We start from the raw sequence: 17,570 nt of genomic DNA on the forward strand, positions 1-17,570 counted from the left end.
CACGTAAAATATTTATAAGGCTCAGAGGTACAAAAGGATATGTGTGTGCACACACACACACATGTATATATGATGTAAAAAGTCACTCTCCCATCCTTGACCCCTGGACATCTAAATGCACCCTGGGAGACTCTTAGAGCATCTCCGAGTTCACCTGCCTGGACCAGCCGAGTTCCTGAGGCAGCCAGGGCTACCTCAGCAGCTCCTCTGTCTGCAGAAAGGAGCAGCATCCCTATGCTTCTCCCTTCTGTAACGCCGACCTCTGTGCCTGCTGCACCTGCCGTGCCTAACGCGGGTTCATTCTCTGGGCTTTGGTAACAGGAAGCCCATCTCACACTCCCATGGCACTCTGCACTCTTCATGGCCATTCCCTCCTTGATGGTCACAAGGAGATGGTGACCCTGGAGGGGAGGCGAAGCAGCCCTCACTCCCCTGACGAGGATTCTGAGACTCAGAGGGATGAACGTTTGCTCAAGATTCTGCAGCAGCTGAGGCAGGACTAGAACCCAGGGCTTCCTCTACCGCCCAGCACGCTGTTCAGGTTGCCCAGGCTCAGGGACATGGGGAATCTGGTTCACAGTGACATAGCTAAAGTGGCAGAGGTAGGATTTTAGTTCAGACAGGCCTTTTGGGCTCAGAAGAGGCCTCCAGCCTTCTTCCCAATACTTACAAAAAACATTGGGAAATAGAACTCTATTTTAAGTGTATTAGGGTAACTTTTTTTTTTTTAAATTGTTGAGAGAGAGAGAGAGAGCGCGCAAGTGAGCACAGCGGGGGGAGGGGCAGAGAGAGAAGGAGACACAGAATCTGAAGCAGGCTCCAGGCTCCCAGCTGTCAGCAGAGCCTGACGCGGGGCTCGAACTCACAAACCACACGATCATGACTTGAGCCGAAGTCGGACACTTAACCGACTGAGCCCCCCAGGCACCCCTAAAATCAGAGAATCTTAATGCTGAAAGTCCTCTAGGCCAATCATATTCTCTGGGAGGAGACTGAGGCCCTGAGAAAGGAATTGACTTGGCCAAGGTCACACAGCCAGGATGAAATACCAGGACACCCAGCCCCTCACCCTGTATTTTTCCTCCTGCCTTTGGTGAGCCTAGTGGAAGAGACAGAACGTTCACTCACTTGCAATCTATTGTGAAACAACAAATTGTTTCATTTTCTCTAGGGCAAGAAATACCTACCAGAAGGCAACACTATAAACAAAAAATGCAAGCAGAGTTATTTACTTCATAATTAACATGTGAAGATCCTAGCCCACATTTCTCAATTAATTAGCAAAACAGAGCAGGTAACTGCTGTTAGAAAACCACAGGCAACTTCTATAATCATGGTTCTTCTGAACTCAACTTCTACTTACACGATAAATAAACGTGTAGCACCACCCGAGAAAACAGAAGGAAATAAAACTAAAAAGCAGTCACTTACCTTCTGACAGCCAGCCGGTCCGAGTGCAGGATATTCCATGATATACTTTAACATTTTAATAACTTTTTAAAATGTCTATTATTTTGAGGGGGGGGGGGGCGGCGGCACGAGCAGGGGAGGGGCAGAGAGAGAGGGAGAGAAAGAATCCCAGGCAGGCTCCGCCCTGTCAGAGCAGAGCCCAGCGCGGGGCTTGAACTCGTGACCTGTGAGACCGTGACCTGAGCTGAAATCGAGTCAGGTGCTTAACTGACTGAGCCACCCATTCCTATGATGAATGAGTGTGAATCCACACACCTCCTTGGGTCCAAACCACCATAGCTGCTTTTTAATGTCTTCCCCCAGAGCGCTTTTTTCCTTTTTGGGGGGCCATTCTCCTTCAGTGTCTGGTCCCGAGGACTGCCCATCTTAGCAGTTCTGAGCTCCCCAGGTGCTCGTGCTGTTACCCCCGAGACAGACCAAGTGGCAGTTCAGTCGGGCCAGCCGCTATGAGGAGGACGGCGGCCTGGGGTGCCTCCCCGCAGGAGGCTGCCCAGCCTGGCCCCGCCGGCGGAGGGGCAAGCCCACAGACCCAAGCCAGTGTCACCCAGCTCCTTTGTCACATGCGCGATTGCAACCGCAGCTTGTTCTTGGCCTGGTACGGGTTGTCCAACCGCGGCCCTGTTGACATGTTGTCTAGAGAGTTCTTGTTGCGGGGCCGCCCTGGGCATTGCAAGAGGTTTAGGAGCATACCTAGCCTCTACCCACTGGACACCGTAGCACCCACCCTCCCCAGGGGGGGGGGACAACCAAAATTGTCTCCGAACGTTGTCAAATGTCTCCTGGCAGGCGAAATCGCTCTGAGTCGAGAGCCACTGGGTCCGAAACTTTGCTGGCCCTTGAGTAAATCCCAACTCTCGACCGGGTTGTAAGTTCTCAGACACAGTCCGGCGAAGCCTTCCTGTCTTACCGCTTTGACCCCTAAGCCCTGAATTGGTCTGCTCGTCGCCTATCCATCCACACTCTGAACCCACAACCCCGCCCCGCCCCCCCCCACCGCCCTCCCCAAGAACGAATCACCAGCATTCGTTCCTTCTTTTCCCTGGAGTCTCTCCAACTGAGCTGGAAGTTCATTGGGAATCTCACTTGAGGTCTATTGGAAACTTTCTTTTGGATCCAGAAGGGTGACAGTTGATCGCCTCCCAGTGGGCAAAGCTTCTAGATAACAGGGGATAACGAAGAGCTGTTTCAATGATTATGGACTGATAGGAAGTACTCGTTTGGGGAGGAATGACGTGAGCACACTGGGCTTAGTGATCCCGCAGGCCAGCATAGCCCCAATGTACATTTACACATCACACATCAAAGCACTTTGCCACTGCACTGCCAGCCGCGGGTCCCCTCCCACCCCCTGTGGACCCACTGGGTCCCTATTCCTCTCCCACCCTTTGTTTCCTGGGCAAGAGCCCGGAGGCAGGAAGGTGTTGGCATATTTGAGCGACTACAAGGGAGTCGCCGTGGCTGGAGTGGATTGAGTGAGAGGAGGGAGGTGGGACATGAGCCAGGCTGGCCCCAGAATATAACCTGGGTCCTTCCCGCTTTGACACAGGCCAGTGTCACAGGGGTGACGGCCACTGCTGCAGAAAGTCAGGGACCCTGGGGGCTCGATAGCAGGTCCTGTGCCTCTTCCAGTGGGAAGCTGGCAGGCAGAAAACAGGCAAATGCCAGCTGGGAGTGCCTTGTACCTCCCCAGAGGCAGTGCCGGTCCCCAGTGAGAGCTTACAGCCCTGTCCCTGTTTTTGTGCACAGGAATCTGAGCGGCTGGAACTCATGAATGCGGAGCTGAAGACCCAGATCGAGGAGCTGAAGCAGGAGCGACAGCAGCTCATTCTGATGCTGAACCGGCATCGCCCCACCTGCATCGTCCGGACGGACAGCGTCAAGACCCCCGAATCAGAAGGGAACCCGCTGTTGGAGCAGCTAGAGAAGAAGTGACCATGGGCTGGGAGAAGGAAGAGGAGGAAGAGGAGGAGGAGGAGGAGGAGGATTTGGGAAGAGGGGGGAGGACGAGGGGTCCCAGAGGGCCCTTCCTTGCTGCATGACAAACTTTACAATGAGGCTCAGCACAGCCAGCGCTGGCCGGGCTTTTTTGTGAAACTCACATCAGCCACACAAGGGGAAGAACGGGCTGACGAAACCTAGAAGGACCAAGCGCTGAGACCAAAGTAGACCCACGGTGGGGCTGTCCTGCCTGGGGCCCAGCTGGAAGGAGGCAGGACAGAGGCCCCCAGCCAGAGAGACACCCAACCAAATGGCCTCTCCACCAGGGCACCCACCGAGGGACCTCGGAGCAGCCAGGAAAAGCCATGAGTTGCAAACAAACATGCGGCTGGGGATGGAACTGAGTGGGACCACAGCCTGCCTGCCCCCAGCCCTGCCCCCCCTGACCCTGATGCCAGGCTGGAGCGGGCGCCACGTGGGGCCCAGCCATACCTGCCCCCGTGGGTCCAGCGCGGCCTTGCCCGGGAGCGGCAGCCGGGGCGCGCCCTCAACGGCCCCGCTGGAGTCTGCTGTGGGCACGAGGCGCGGGCGCCCTTCCAAAGCACATACTCACTGAATGTTTACAGACTGGCTGTCCTGGCAGGGCTTTTCAACTGCACATGTTTTTTTATACTTTCTTTTTTTTTTTTTTTTTTTTTTAATATTTTTTACAAAAAAAAAAAAGATTTTATACAAGCAATATATATATGGATTTCTATAATCACTCGATGTGATATAGTATAAATATGCTATGGTTTGTTTGTTACGAACAGATATCCAGCAGTTATGGCCGTCGTGTGTAACTCCTAAGTACTGTAGTAGTCTCTGGGTGTCGGGGTGGCAGGGGCGGGCATGGGGTGCGTTTCCATCCTGGTAAATCCTTCACAGTACTCAGTCCTGTATCGCTCAGTAAACGTTACTCTTACTTACTCAGCCGCCTCTTGTGGTGTCTGCCCAGGGAAGGGGGTGCGAGGCCCGCTCGGCGGGCCTCCCGCTGTGCGGTGTCCGAGGATGTTTCGCGCATCGGCTGGCGGCTCTTGGTTTTCACGACAGCCCTCCCAGGTGAGTGTTTATATGCCCATTTTACAGATGAGGAAGTTCAGGCTCGGAGGGGTTCAAGAAGTCCGCGGTACTCCCTTCGTTCATTCACTCACTCCCCAAGTGGATTGAGTGCCCGTCCTGCGTGCGCCAGGCTCTCTACAAGGCGCCGAGTGGTCACCAGGCATAAAACAAATCTAGGTAGGCCCTGTGCTCGTGGAGCTAACAGTCATGTGCTAAATCCTTGCAGCCCCCATTCGTTGACCTCCTATGTGACAAGCACATATAGTTTCATTCACTCTTGACAGTGTGAAGTAGGCATCTTTGCCCCCATTGTATAAACGACTTAACTGAGGCTCAGAGAGGGTAAGTGGCTTGTCCAAGATTACCCAGCTAGGGAGGGGCAGAGCTGGCGTTTAAACTTGGCCTCCAAGAGCCATGACTCTCCACCCATCGCCAGCTTGCTGTGTGATTGTTGATTATCGGCTGGGGTTGGATGTCTCATCTGATTAGAAGAGGGAGCCTGTGGGGCCATGGGTAACATTTAGTTCTAGGGGGGCCTGGCTAGAGTCCCAGGCTGTGCCGTGATCCCGGAACAGACCAGTGATCCCGGCAGATGCGGGCTTGACCCAGCAGAGAGGGTGTGGCAACTCGACTTGCCCTCACCTGCACGGCTGAGCACCGAACCCACGCAGCAGGAACAGCTCAGTGTGATACACCATAACTGCCATTTATGTGGCACACAGCATGTCCCAGGTCCTTCGGTACACGCCGTCTCACTTGGTATTACAGCTCTGTGAGGTGGGTGGGGCAGGTGTTCTTAGCTCCACCGCAGAGCCGTGCAAGCCGAGGCTTCTAAAGATTCAAGTTCACCTAGCAAAACAGAGGCGCAACTAGGAACTGAACGCTGCTGTTCTGCCTTCTAATCGTGTGTCCTCTGTCCCATCACTGGGGCTAAATCACTAGTTGTCGATGATGAGACTTCGGGTCAAGGACAGCAGTGACCTTGGGTTGCTTCCCAAACCGTGGACGAGGACTGCTGAAACGGACAGAATTGAGAACAGGTCACGGACACGACTTTGGCCCCTCACCTACCCATCTCAGGTCCCCTCCACCCGACAGGCTTGGTGTGGACCCCCCGAGCCCTGCCTCAGAAGCAGGGATGGTCGGCTCATAGGCAGCCATGGCAGCACACGGTAAACCCTGGGGCCATAATCCTTTGATAGTTTTCAAGCCAAGAGAAAACAGAGACGTGGGCTCCCAAGTGCCCCTCAAATGACCCCGCAGCCTCCCTGCAGGACAACCACATGCCACTGGCCACGGTGCCTTTGGTCCTGTGCTTGGGTGCTGCAAACCTGTACCTCCAGAAGAGTCCTTAGCCTCTGCGGATGGGCTGTCTCCCAGAATCAGTGACTTGTGCTGTGCTGAGCCTGCCCTTGGAGTTTCTTCTTCGGGACCACTGCTACCTCCTGTGGGCAGCAAGAAGTCACCATCACAGCCTTCCTCATGACAGCTAACGTTTGCATGTTTTCTTTGTGCCTGGCACTTCAGACGTGTGGCTGCAGCCAGTCCATAGGACCTTGCCAGGAGGTAGGTGCCACCATCCCCATGGTATAGACAAGAAAACTGAGGCACCAAGAAGATGTAACTTGCCCAAGGTCACAGTCCAGTAGGGTGTCAGGGCCAAGATGTTGGCTGGGCCTCCCCCTGAGGGGAAATGCTCCGTGTTTGTGGTGTGGCCTCAGTCGCCAGAACTCGTGCAGGGGCTGGACGAGACGGCACATAATGAGTGTCCCTAACCCCCAGACACCCGGCTCCAAGTGTACGTACAGAAGACATACTTAAAAGGCAAATAGGTTCAGGATTCAATCTTCTACTGCCTAGCCAGGAGCCGGTTTGCGTTCTGGCCTTGTATTCAGTTCCCATAGGGGCGAATGCTGGAATCCGAGGTTCCTAGGTTTGTCAGGCTCCTACATGGCCACAGTCATCTGTGTTGGGTTCAGCATCCCCTCCCTGGGGCTCCCTATGCCTTTCTGCCAGGGGGTCACAAGGAAGGCCTGCGCCACCTCTGCCCCAGGGTGGCTATGAGCATCCGCTGTGCAACCTACAAGAAGAACAAGACCCATTTGCAATCAGATGGGCAGAAACTAGTACGCGTTGGTTAGGACACGAATTAAAGGGAGCTTGCGTTTGCCACTAGTGGGAAATCAGTGTGACTCCTGTGTAAAGCAATTTGGCAATTACCGGTGATTCTAAGGCTGAACACATGCTTGGACCCAGCAGTTTCCCTCCTAAGTATACACCTTGGAGGGACTCTTGCACAGGGGCCCCAAGAAATGGACCAGAATGTTCACTGCATCTCTGTTGGTAATAAAGAGAAACTGGAAACAACCTAAATACTTATGACCAGAAAAAGCAGATGAACAGAAATGTATGTTTAGGAAATCAAATATTATTCAGCAGCTTCAAAGAATGAACCAGGGCTACAGGTACTGCTGTGGATAAATCTCAGGAACGCGGTGCTGAGCTGGAGGAGAGGAGGGCAAGTTGCAGAAGGACATATGCAGTGTACCATTTATAGAATCTTTCTTGATATGTGAGCTGATATTTTAGTGTTTACGGGTATGCACAGAATTGGATAATAGAGGTATCAAAGCCTGCACAGGACTGCTATCAAAATCAAATATCAAAATCAGTAATGGGGAAAGCTCCTGGGGATGGGGGGGGGGGGGGGGGGGGGGGGGGGGGGTGGGGGGGGGGGGGGAAGGGGGTGGAAGGCAGCATCTGCAAAGCTAAGAAGGACATTGGGTTTCAACTGTATGTGTAACATTTCGTTTCCTTTTAAAAATCCGAATCCAGTGTGGAAGAACGATGTTGCAATTTGCCAGAGGTGGGTGATACTCCTCACGCTCTTCTGTATGTTTGTTGTATTTCATAATAAAAAAAGAACAAGCCACAGCACAAATAAGTTTTCTTTTTTCATTCTTTCCTTAGCAAACTCAGGAGATAGGAACAAAATCTGAAATTGCAATGGAGTTACAGCATATGCTCTTTGAATTGGTGCAAATTTAATTAAATGCCTGGAGGGAGAGAAAGAGACAATTCAAAGGGTGTGATTTGTTTAGCTGGCCCTTGTGATCAGTAGGCCCAAGCCCTGGGGTGAGGGCGCCTAAAGGTGAGGGCACCTTGGGGAATGTTGATCGGCTCTTTTCAGTGGGTCCTGGCCCCTTCTCTCCACAAAATGAGCAATTACAGGCATTTTCAAGGTTAATATGGACTCCATATTTTCTCCTTAAATGCTGACTTCACAAGCCAACCCCTACGTCAAATGCAATCCACTGCACCTTTGACTAAGACTAGAAGCAAAGCAAAGGGGGAGCATTTGAAAGACACGAATGCAATTTTCCCAGGCATATTCATTTCCTGTTGTTACCGTAACAAATTACCATAGTTTTAGTGGCTTAAAGCAACACAAATTTTGATATCTTGAAGTTCTAGAGATCAGAAGTCCGAAATGGGTCTCGCTGGGTTAAATAGAGGTGTCGGCAGGCTCTGATAGGGGAAAATCTATTTTCTAGCCCTAAGTTATGAAAGCTGCCCACATTCCTTGGTTCGTGGCTCCTTCCATCTTTAAAGCCAGCAGTGGCTGCTTGAGTCGTTCTCACATCACATCACTCTGACACCAACTGTTCTGCCTCCTCGCTTTTTTTTTTTTTTTTAACATTTTATTTATTTTTGAGACAGAGAGAGACAGAGCATGAATGGGGGAGGGGCAGAGAGAGAGGGAGACACAGAATCGGAAGCAGGCTCCAGGCTCTGAGCCATCAGCCCAGAGCCCGACGCGGGGCTCGAACTCACAGACCGTGAGATCGTGACCTGAGCTGAAGTCGGCCGCTTAACTGACTGAGCCACCCAGGCGCCCCCCTCGTTTTCATTTTTTAAGGACCCTTGTGATTATACTGGGCCCACCTGGCTAAGAAGGATAATCTTATTTTAAGGTCAGCCGATTAGCAACTTAAGTTCCATATGCAAGCTTAATTCCCCCTTGCCATGTGACATAATATATTCACAGGTTCCATCTTTGGGAGGCCATTACTCCACCTACTTCAAGAGGAGTTTAAGAGTTGGAGGTTCTTGCGGCTTCCTCACTCCCTAGCCAGGTAGGCTGTTTTCCGCGGAAGCGTCGCGAGGACAGAGTCTCCGCTCGGGGCATTCTCTGTGGTCGGCACAGAGCAGATGGTCAACACGCACAACACACACACACGCATACACACACACACAAAGTCACAGATATACTCACAGATATGTGATACAACATAGACACAGACAAACACAACTACACACACAGCACACAGATACACACGAAGATACACAGACACACACACGAATGCGTATAAGGTGGGACTAAGCCTGAAGTAATGAGATCGATGCCGGTCCTACTCCTTTATGCTACATTTCTGTAATTTTGGCAGGAGCTTCTTCTCCGTACTGGCAAATCATCTTTCTTGAGAAGAGCTAAATTATGGTTAATGACAATGTTAATTAAGCTGGGCATACTGTTTTGGCTTAAAAGTTTAAATATGTAAGACACTGAGTTTCTTTCTCTCTTTCTCTCTTTCTTTCTTTCTTTCTTTTTTCTTTTAAGTAGGCTCTATGCCAATGTGGGCTTGAACTCATGACCCTGAGAGGAAGAGTCACGTGCTCCACCAACTATGCCAGCCAGGTGTCCCTCTTGATTGGTTTCTGTACTGTTCTGAGGGTAATTCCTGAAGAAATGAGTAGTAATGCTTTGGACCACTTGCAGTGAAGCTAACATTTAAGTATCAGCCTCTGCTGCTCTGAAGGACGGTACTCACCCGGGTGGATGGTACTGGGCACCTGTTTTGGGCCCCATTTAAAATCCTCAAACTCCAAGGTGCCCGACTGGCTCAGTTGGTTACACGTCCAACTTCAGCTCAGGTCATGATCTCGCGGTCTATGAGTTCGAGCCCCGCGTCGGGCTTGCTGCTATCAGCACAGAGCCGGCTTCGGATCCTCTGTCTCCCTCCCTCTCTGCCCCTTCCCTGCTCTCTCTCTCTCTCTCTCTCAAGAGTAAAGAAACATTAAAAAAAATTTTTTTTAAAGAGTAAATGTTTAAAAATAAATAAGTAAAATCCTCAGACTCCAGTTCTATCGCATGACCAGGACCGAACAGGTGTGAACAACCTCACACAGGTACAAACCGACGCTTCCCCCTCTCCCCGACAGTCACATCCTATATCTTCCCACTTCCTGTCCTGGGAGACATCCCTGGTGATCCCCTCGGCACTCACATAGGCAACGTGGAAATTTAGGGGAGTCGATGCCTGTAGGGTCTCCATTGACTAGTTGGGGGGAAGGGACAATGGATAGATGCTTTCTCCTCTCATCCTTCAGGTGGAGAGTTCTAGGATGTGTTTCCTGAGGCTCCTCAAAAGGTCTTGCAGGATGAAGCAAAACCTGTAGAAGTGACCTGGAGACGGGTGCCTGGGTGGCTCAGTTGGCTAAGTGTCCTGCTGTTGATTTCAGCTCAGGTCATGATCTTATGGTTCCTGAGGTCAAGTCCCGCCCGAGTCGGGCTCTGCGTTCACAGTGCAGAGCCTTCTTGGGATTCTCTCTCCGCCCCTCCCACGCTCTCTCTCTGTCTCAAAATAAATAAATAAACTTAAGAAAATAAAATAAAGCCAGGGGCGCCCGGGTGGCTCCGTCGGTTAAGCGTCCGACTTTGGCTTAGGTCATGATCTTGTGGTTCACAAGTGTTGAGCCCCGCGTCGGGCTCTGTGCTGACAGCTCGGAGCTTGGAGCCTCCTTCGGATCCTATGTCTCCCTCTCTCTCTCTCTGCCTTTCCCCCACTCTCACACCCTGTCTGTCTGTCTCTCTCTCAAAAATAAATAAGCATTAAATTTAAAAATAAATAAATAAATAAATAAATAAAAAACAAAGTCAGTGTCCTAAAGGGAAGAAGGATCTGGAATGCGCGCATTTGGGTACACGAGACCCTTGAAGCCCCTCCTAGAGTGGAGCAGCCTCCCTGTGCTCGGAGACCCTGTGAGGTTGCACCCGAAGCAGGGACCCTGTAGCACGATGTTTAGCGTCAGGATCCCCCTGTGCCACAGTCGATACCACCAGGCAGAGAGACAGGATCCCGTATCAGGACAGCCTGAGTAGGAGAACTACAGTCACTGCTCCGCAAAGAAATTACTTACTTATTTGCGGAAGGAACTACAGGACCTGGCTGATAATGGATTCACAGGCACCAGCGGAGGCGTGTGGGAATGATTGCGCCCTGAGGGTGGTGGACCAACCCTGGGTGTAGGTCTGGAAAGGGGAGCATTGTCCGGGGGAGCACTTGCTTGTGACTCCGGGCTCAAAGCCATGACACCGACACCCGGAGTTTTCCTTAGGACACTGCCGGTCGCGCTCCTTGAAGCTTCCTCACGGCCTGAACCCGCAGTAAGCAAGGTAGAGATGCTGAAATGGCCTTGGCAGAGAGTTAAGGAAGGGCTCAGAAGGTCCGGGGAGGAGGCCATGTTCAAATGGGTTTGTTAGGTGAGGCTGGAGGCCCCATCACTTGACCATGCTCCTCAGGAGGGCCAGAGGAATGTTCACCTGAGCCACGAGGCCACTAACATCCTGGAGAAGCTCTGAATGGGTCAGGGTTGACGGGACGAGATCCTGCCATAGAACTGGGGCTCCCGAGTATCAGTGGGGATTATGGAGTTCCAGAATGGTAGAAGCCAGAAGGCTAGTAACTGGCATCATGGGCGGCAAGGCCCCTCATCCACTTTCTAGATCTCAGTCAGTTCACAGAGCTGGAATCCACTGACTGAAGGGCAGGTGTGTTTCCTTGTGGAGAAACCTGCATCACCATAACCCATACTCAGTAAAACATTCGGGAACCCTCCTAAAGGGTAACGAGTCAGTAGGGAAAGGGGAATTCTCACGTCTTTCGAGGCCCGTTGCATCCAATATCCCCATTAGAACTCCGGGTATGCAGTGACAGGGATGCTGGAGCATCTGCAATGCTAGATGCCCCTCTGGCTAGAGGTGGGTTCAGTCAGGCCAGGAGATCGAAGGTATTCTGGCCAGGGTCTGCCTGTCAGTGGGTTCAGTGGGCCCACAGACCTTTCCTATAGCTCTTTACCCAGTGTCTGATGGATAAGAGCATTTTGATAGGAAAAGCTGAGTGAAAGTGCCTGAAACTGTCCCACCCCCCTCCAAGTTAGTGAATCAGAAATGACACTATGTCCTAGGAGCCACTGCAGGGAATCGCGCCATCTTTGAAGACGTAAAGGGCGAAAGGTGGTGGCCGAGGCCCCTAGCCTATTCCTGTGGGATTTACTCATTTCTCTGGTCCCTGTGAAGACCAGACAGATTGTGTGGGACAGTGGGGGGCTACTGCAAACTTAACTGATACTCCGTGCCACGTTTGATGTGTTAGTGTTGTTAGAGTAGATGACACAGCCCCCTGGCGTTTGGTAAGCCGCTATTAACTGGTAGATGCATTCTTCTGAATTCCCATCACTAAGGAGAATGAAAAGCAGCTCACTTTTACCACGAGGGAGGCAGAGAGAGCATTCGCTGTCTGGCCAGGGGGCGTATCAACTCTCCAGCTCCCCATCAGAAGATGATCTTCAAGAGCTTTGATCTTTCTGCCTCCCCATAGAACCCAACTGCTCGCATGATACTGATGGCGTGAGGCTCATAAGACCTGCAGGGCAGGAAGTGGCCCGAGCTCTGGATGCCCTAGGGAGGCGCATGAGCACCAGAAAAACACCATGAGGGTTCAGGTGCCTGCCGCATGGGTGGAGTTTGTAGGGGTCCTGTGCTCTGGGGCATTCCAAAGCAGCCCCTTCCAGACAAAGGACAGGTAATTGCACCGTGCACCCCACCACTGAGAAAGAGGCCCCGGACCTAGGGAACCTCTTTGGATCTTGGAGGAAACCTCTATATCTCACTTAGGAATATTTGCTCCAACGCATTTCTCAGTGACTCGGAAACCTGCCAGTCTTGAGTGGGTACAGACACGGCACAAATTGGTCTGCCTCTAGAACCGTGTCAACGTATGCTCTGCCACCATATCACCCGGTGGGGCTAGAGGTTTCCACGGTGTGTAAGGTGTTGGCTGTTTTGTGGTTGTTGTTTTTAAAGTTTATTTGTTTTTGAGAGAGAGACAGACAGAGCGCCAGCTGGGGAGGGGCAGAGTGAGAGGGAGACACAGAATCTGAAGCAGGCTCCAGGCTCCGAGCCGTCAGCCCGACGTGGGGCTCGAACCCATGAACCGCGAGATCATGACCTGAGCCGAAGTCGGACGCTCAGCCACCCAGGAGCCCGGGTGCTGGTTATTTTGAATGCACAGCCCATGTGCATTTAATAAATTAAAATATAATTTTAGGTGTTATCTCCCACGGTCCCTGTGAAATGTAACCCAGTGAGGATCACCTTGCCTTGCCTTCTAGCAGACCTGGGACCCTTCTGTTCCCTCTCTGGTAAGAGATGGCCCTGTGTCCTTCTAAGTCTCCATCTGTTAATTAGGAGGTCCAGTCTAAGACAAAACCAAAACCCCGAAGTTTTGATGTTCACATCCTCTCCCGTCGCCAGCACAGGCCTGCTACAGGCTGACAGCCTGCAGCCAGAGGGAGAACTGGGTGTCTCTTCTCTCTTCCTCTACCCTGAGCTGACTGGCCAGTCTCTGGCCCCTCCTGGGGATGGAACAGGAGGTTAGGAGCAGTGCTGAAGGGGGTAGGAACGGCCTAATGCCCTTGGACCGTTAGAGTTCTAAGCTGGCTTTGGGCATGCCAGTCCTGGCAAATTTTAAAGCTGATCCTTACGTTAGTTCTTTTCTGGGTCCTTCTGAGGTGTCTGTCTCCAGGGACCTCTCCCCCGCATGACCATCCACCTGGACAGATGTTTCTGTAGGAAGCACTCTCCTCAGGCCCAGAAGGCTCTCTTACCTCTAGCTTCTTTCTGGTACATCCCAGCGTTTTCTAGATGGCCTTACCTGGCAGACCCAGGCAAGCCACCCCAGCCCACACCGGTCTTGGGAAGCTCCCGGTCATGCCCTGCCCCAGAGACGCTCAGGGCATATAGACCTGGCCTAGCACGGCCCCTTCTTCATGGGGTCCCATGGCGGCTTCCCCTCACTTGGTTCTAGGGAATGGGGCAGCGTCCCCTCCTTCCTGCCTGGCAGAGGGCGAGGAACTTCACACCCCAACACCTCTAGCCAAAGAAATGGTGCCGTAAATGCTCTCCCCAGCTCTCCACATCTGGAACCCTTTTCATCCCCTCCAGCTGGAGAAGGTTCCAGTCATCACGGAACCCACTCTTGAAAACCTCTAAAGCCTGCACTTGCTGATGTGGCTTCACATCTCTTGTGCTTTGGGGTTTCAGTCAAAACTTTAATTTTCATATCCCGGTACAGTTTTTTGTTGTTTTTTTAGTTAAAGCTCAGGTAATGATTATAAAGGCTCACAGACTCATGTGACTTGGCTGTAGAACAGACATTGCGGGGATGCCTGGGTAGCTCAGTTGGTTGAGTGTCCGACTCTTGATTTCAGCTCAGGTCATGATCCCAGGGTCGTGGGATCGAGTCCTGCATCAGGCTCCACGCTGAGTGTGGAGCCTGCTTAAGATTCTCTCTCCTTCTGGGGCGCCTGGGTGGCGCAGTCGGTTAAGCGTCCGACTTCAGCCAGGTCACGATCTCGCGGTCCGTGAGTTCGAGCCCCGCGTCAGGCTCTGGGCTGATGGCTCAGAGCCTGGAGCCTGTTTCCGATTCTGTGTCTCCCTCTCTCTCTGCCCCTCCCCCGTTCATGCTCTGTCTCTCTCTGTCCCAAAAATAAATAAACATTGAAAAAAAAAAATTAAAAAAAAAAAAAAGATTCTCTCTCCTTCTCCCTCTGCCCCCTTGCCCTCCACGCTCTCTCTCTCTCAAAAAAAAGATAAAAATAAATAAATACATAGACAGCTCTCCACCCTTGTAGCGGATGGCACGGCTCACCAATGGACGAAAGGAGAGATTCTAACGTGTGCTCTCATGGGTGTTACAGCTTTAAGTCCCGTTTTATTGACGAGGAAACTGAGGCAGTTAGCACCACGGGGTTCCATCCAGGTAACATTTACTGAGCCAGGCTGGAAGACAAATATAGACCTCACACAAAAGCCCGGCCTGTAAAGCGGCCCAGTTCCTTGGGGAGACAGAATAACAGGTCGCGAGAGTCCATCTCAGTCTGGGCGACCCTCGAGCTGCGCCCTTTCCTCCTGAGGGAAAATAAAACCCCATTTTGGCTGGGCATACACCAAGGTTCAATGGCCATCTTATCATTTTCCTCCCCCAAAGTAGCTCTCAGGTCAATATTTTGATCTCTGACAGCTACCCTGACGCTCAAGCTGAGGGTCCATGAGCACTTTCTTCTCAGACATCTTTTTTTTTTTTTTTTTTAATTTTTAAAAATGTTTTATTCTTTTTTAAGTTTTTTAATGTTTACTTGTTTTTGAGACAGAGAGAGAGAGAGAGACAGAGCACGAGCAGCACAGGGGCAGAGAGAGAGGGAGACACAGAATCCGAAGCAGGCTCCAGGCTCCGAGCTGTCAGCACAGAGCCTGACTCAGAGATCAAACTCATGAACCCTGAGATCATGACCTGAGCGGAAGTCTGACGCTTAACTGACTGAGCCACTCAGGCAGCCTTCTTCTCAGCCATCTTGTCATTGCCTCTCTTAGGTGGCCAACGGGCTGCCCTGCGGTGGTGGCTGTGTCCTCGGAGGCTTTTCTAATTGGTGCCCATTAAGTGCACTCAATTCCAGCTTCCATGGTTCTTCCCGTGAGAAGAAACCCCGACGAACCCTGACAAACACAGCAGATTCAAGCTCCCTGCAGGCCCTACATCCTTCCCTTCCAGCCTTATTACTGTGGTATTTATAGCCCAAATATGAAGGGTATTATTATTCTCCTTCCTCTGCCTTTCTTTGCTTGAAATAAAGACTCAGTCCACCCTTCCATTAAGCCGGATTTGCATAACACCGCCTGGGAAGAAGCCTCCTCAGGGCCCAGGGACCAGAGCTTCTGAACTCCGCCTTTATACAGGGTTTCTGAAAAAGCTCTGCTCCTCTTTGAAGGCACAGGAGAGACATCCCTCAAACGCATTCCCTTCAAGTAGCTGAACCTTTGCATTTCTAAAGCAGCTCCTGGCCCGTGCTCTAGAGACTTCCCTTCGCTCATTAGAAAGGGAAGGGGGGGGGGGGGAGTCCAAGGTCACCACTGTGGGTCTCATGAAATAAGGTCTCGTAAAACGTTCACTTTCTGGGGGCACAGATCTGCGGCGCCGGTCAGGTACCCCACTCTGCATCAGGTAGATGGGGGTCCCGCAGCCCCCTGCGGTTGGCCTCCATCACTGACTGGGCTCCCCACCGAGGAGCAGATGGCCCACGCGGGTCCCCTGGAGTCCACAGTTTCTGCCCCTGCTCCATACTGGACTGCTGTCCTTTCACTAGGCCTTACGAAAATGGGGTTTTCTTTCATCATAAACTATAAACAATTCACGGGATTTAATAATTGAGTTACACTGGTACAAAAACTGTTTACAAGTACGGCAAGACCTTGGATTATGAGTCACTTGTTCTGTGAGTGCTCCGCAAGACGAGGAACCATTTCTAACAAATTTCAACTTGAGAAACGAGTGATGCCTTGCGATGCGAGTAGTACAAGATGCCGACTGTCACATGATCACAACTGAGCCAATGGTTCTTCTCTCTCTCTCTCTCTCTCTCTCTCTCTCCGAGAGATTGTGGGTGATGGCCTCCCATGCTCGGATGCTCGGTCTCAGGCCACGGTGTTTGGCAGAAATCAGTGACTTTTCAGAACGTTGGAACTGGCACTAGTGTATTTTTGGTCACTTCAAAGCACCCAGGGACAGTCCTTTGCTTTTCCATACAAGAGTGAGCTTAGGAAGACCCTGCTTCATTCTAGGTCAAGTTTCTTGCAGATCTAGACCCTTTGCTGCCTTACTGCCAGTTACATCGAATACAGCATACAAGAGTTTATTTATACTGTACTGTAATCACTATCTGTGTGAGCGTAAAAATGGTCCCATGCAGGGGCACCTGGGTGGCTCAGTCGGCTAAGCGTCCGACTTCGGCTCAGGTCATGATCTTGCGGTCCAAGAGTTCAAGCCCCGCATCGAGTTCTGTGCGGACAGCTCAGAGCCTGGAGCCTGTTTCAGATTCTGTGTCTCCCTCTCTCTCTCTGCCTCTCCCCCGCTCACGCCCTGTCTCTCTGTCTCTGAGAAATGAATAAACCTTAAAAACAATTTTTTTTAAATGGTCCCATGCAGAAGATTCTGTTGAGCCAATAGATAGCGGTGATTCTGTTAGGGATAGTGAAAGTCGTCCTACACAAAAACCCTCCTCTCTCGTCTCCCTCACACCAGCCACGAAGGTTTTCAAAGGTAAGTGCAGGTTAATGTATATTTTGTATTTTCTTGATTATTTTGTATTATATCACAGTATTATAATCATTTTTATGTGAATGTTTTGGGGTTTTGGAATGAATCATCTGAGTTTCCATTATTTCCTATGGGGAAATTTGCTTTGATATACAAGTGCTTTGGATTACAAGCATGCTTCCGGAACGAATTATGCTTGCACACCAAGCTTTACTGTATAATACATAGGTGTATTTCACCTATGTATTTCACTTTGTGGTCAATTCCTCCTCTCTAGGAATTAGTACTAGAACTCCTAGAACTCCAGGGGGCTAAAGTCATTCCCGTTCACCTTCATCTTCTTTACTTAAACATTTACTTGGAAAACACACAAAAAAAGTGTTTAAAGAATCTATAATTGAAGAGAACAAAAAGACAAGCCACAAACTGGGAGAAAATATTTGCAAAACACATATCTGAAAAAGGACTTGTATCCAAAATGTACAAAGAACGCTCAAAACTCAACTATAACACACACACACACACACAAACTATTTAAAAAATGGACAAGGGGCACCTGGGTGGCTCAGTCGGTTGAGCGTCCGACTTCGGCTCAGGTCATGATCTCCCTGCTTGTGAGTTCAAGCC

General features: G+C 51.1%; 1 protein-coding gene across 4 annotated transcripts in view; it reads left to right on the top strand.

Annotated features, from left to right (window-relative positions):
* Positions 1-4,376, top strand: part of JDP2 (Jun dimerization protein 2) — a 38,163-nt gene extending 33,787 nt beyond the window's left edge. For all 4 annotated transcript variants that reach the window (XM_045451545.1, XM_045451548.1, XM_045451547.1 and 1 more), the window contains one exon: positions 3,217-4,376. In XM_045451545.1, coding sequence (XP_045307501.1) covers positions 3,217-3,402 — 186 coding nt within the window. In that variant the 3' untranslated portion in view covers positions 3,403-4,376. The remainder of the gene's footprint in view (positions 1-3,216) is intronic.
* Positions 4,377-17,570: the final 13,194 nt, after the last annotated feature.

The sequence above is a fragment of the Leopardus geoffroyi genome, chromosome B3, assembly GCF_018350155.1.
Source record: "Leopardus geoffroyi isolate Oge1 chromosome B3, O.geoffroyi_Oge1_pat1.0, whole genome shotgun sequence".
Classification (NCBI taxonomy): domain Eukaryota; kingdom Metazoa; phylum Chordata; class Mammalia; order Carnivora; family Felidae; genus Leopardus; species Leopardus geoffroyi.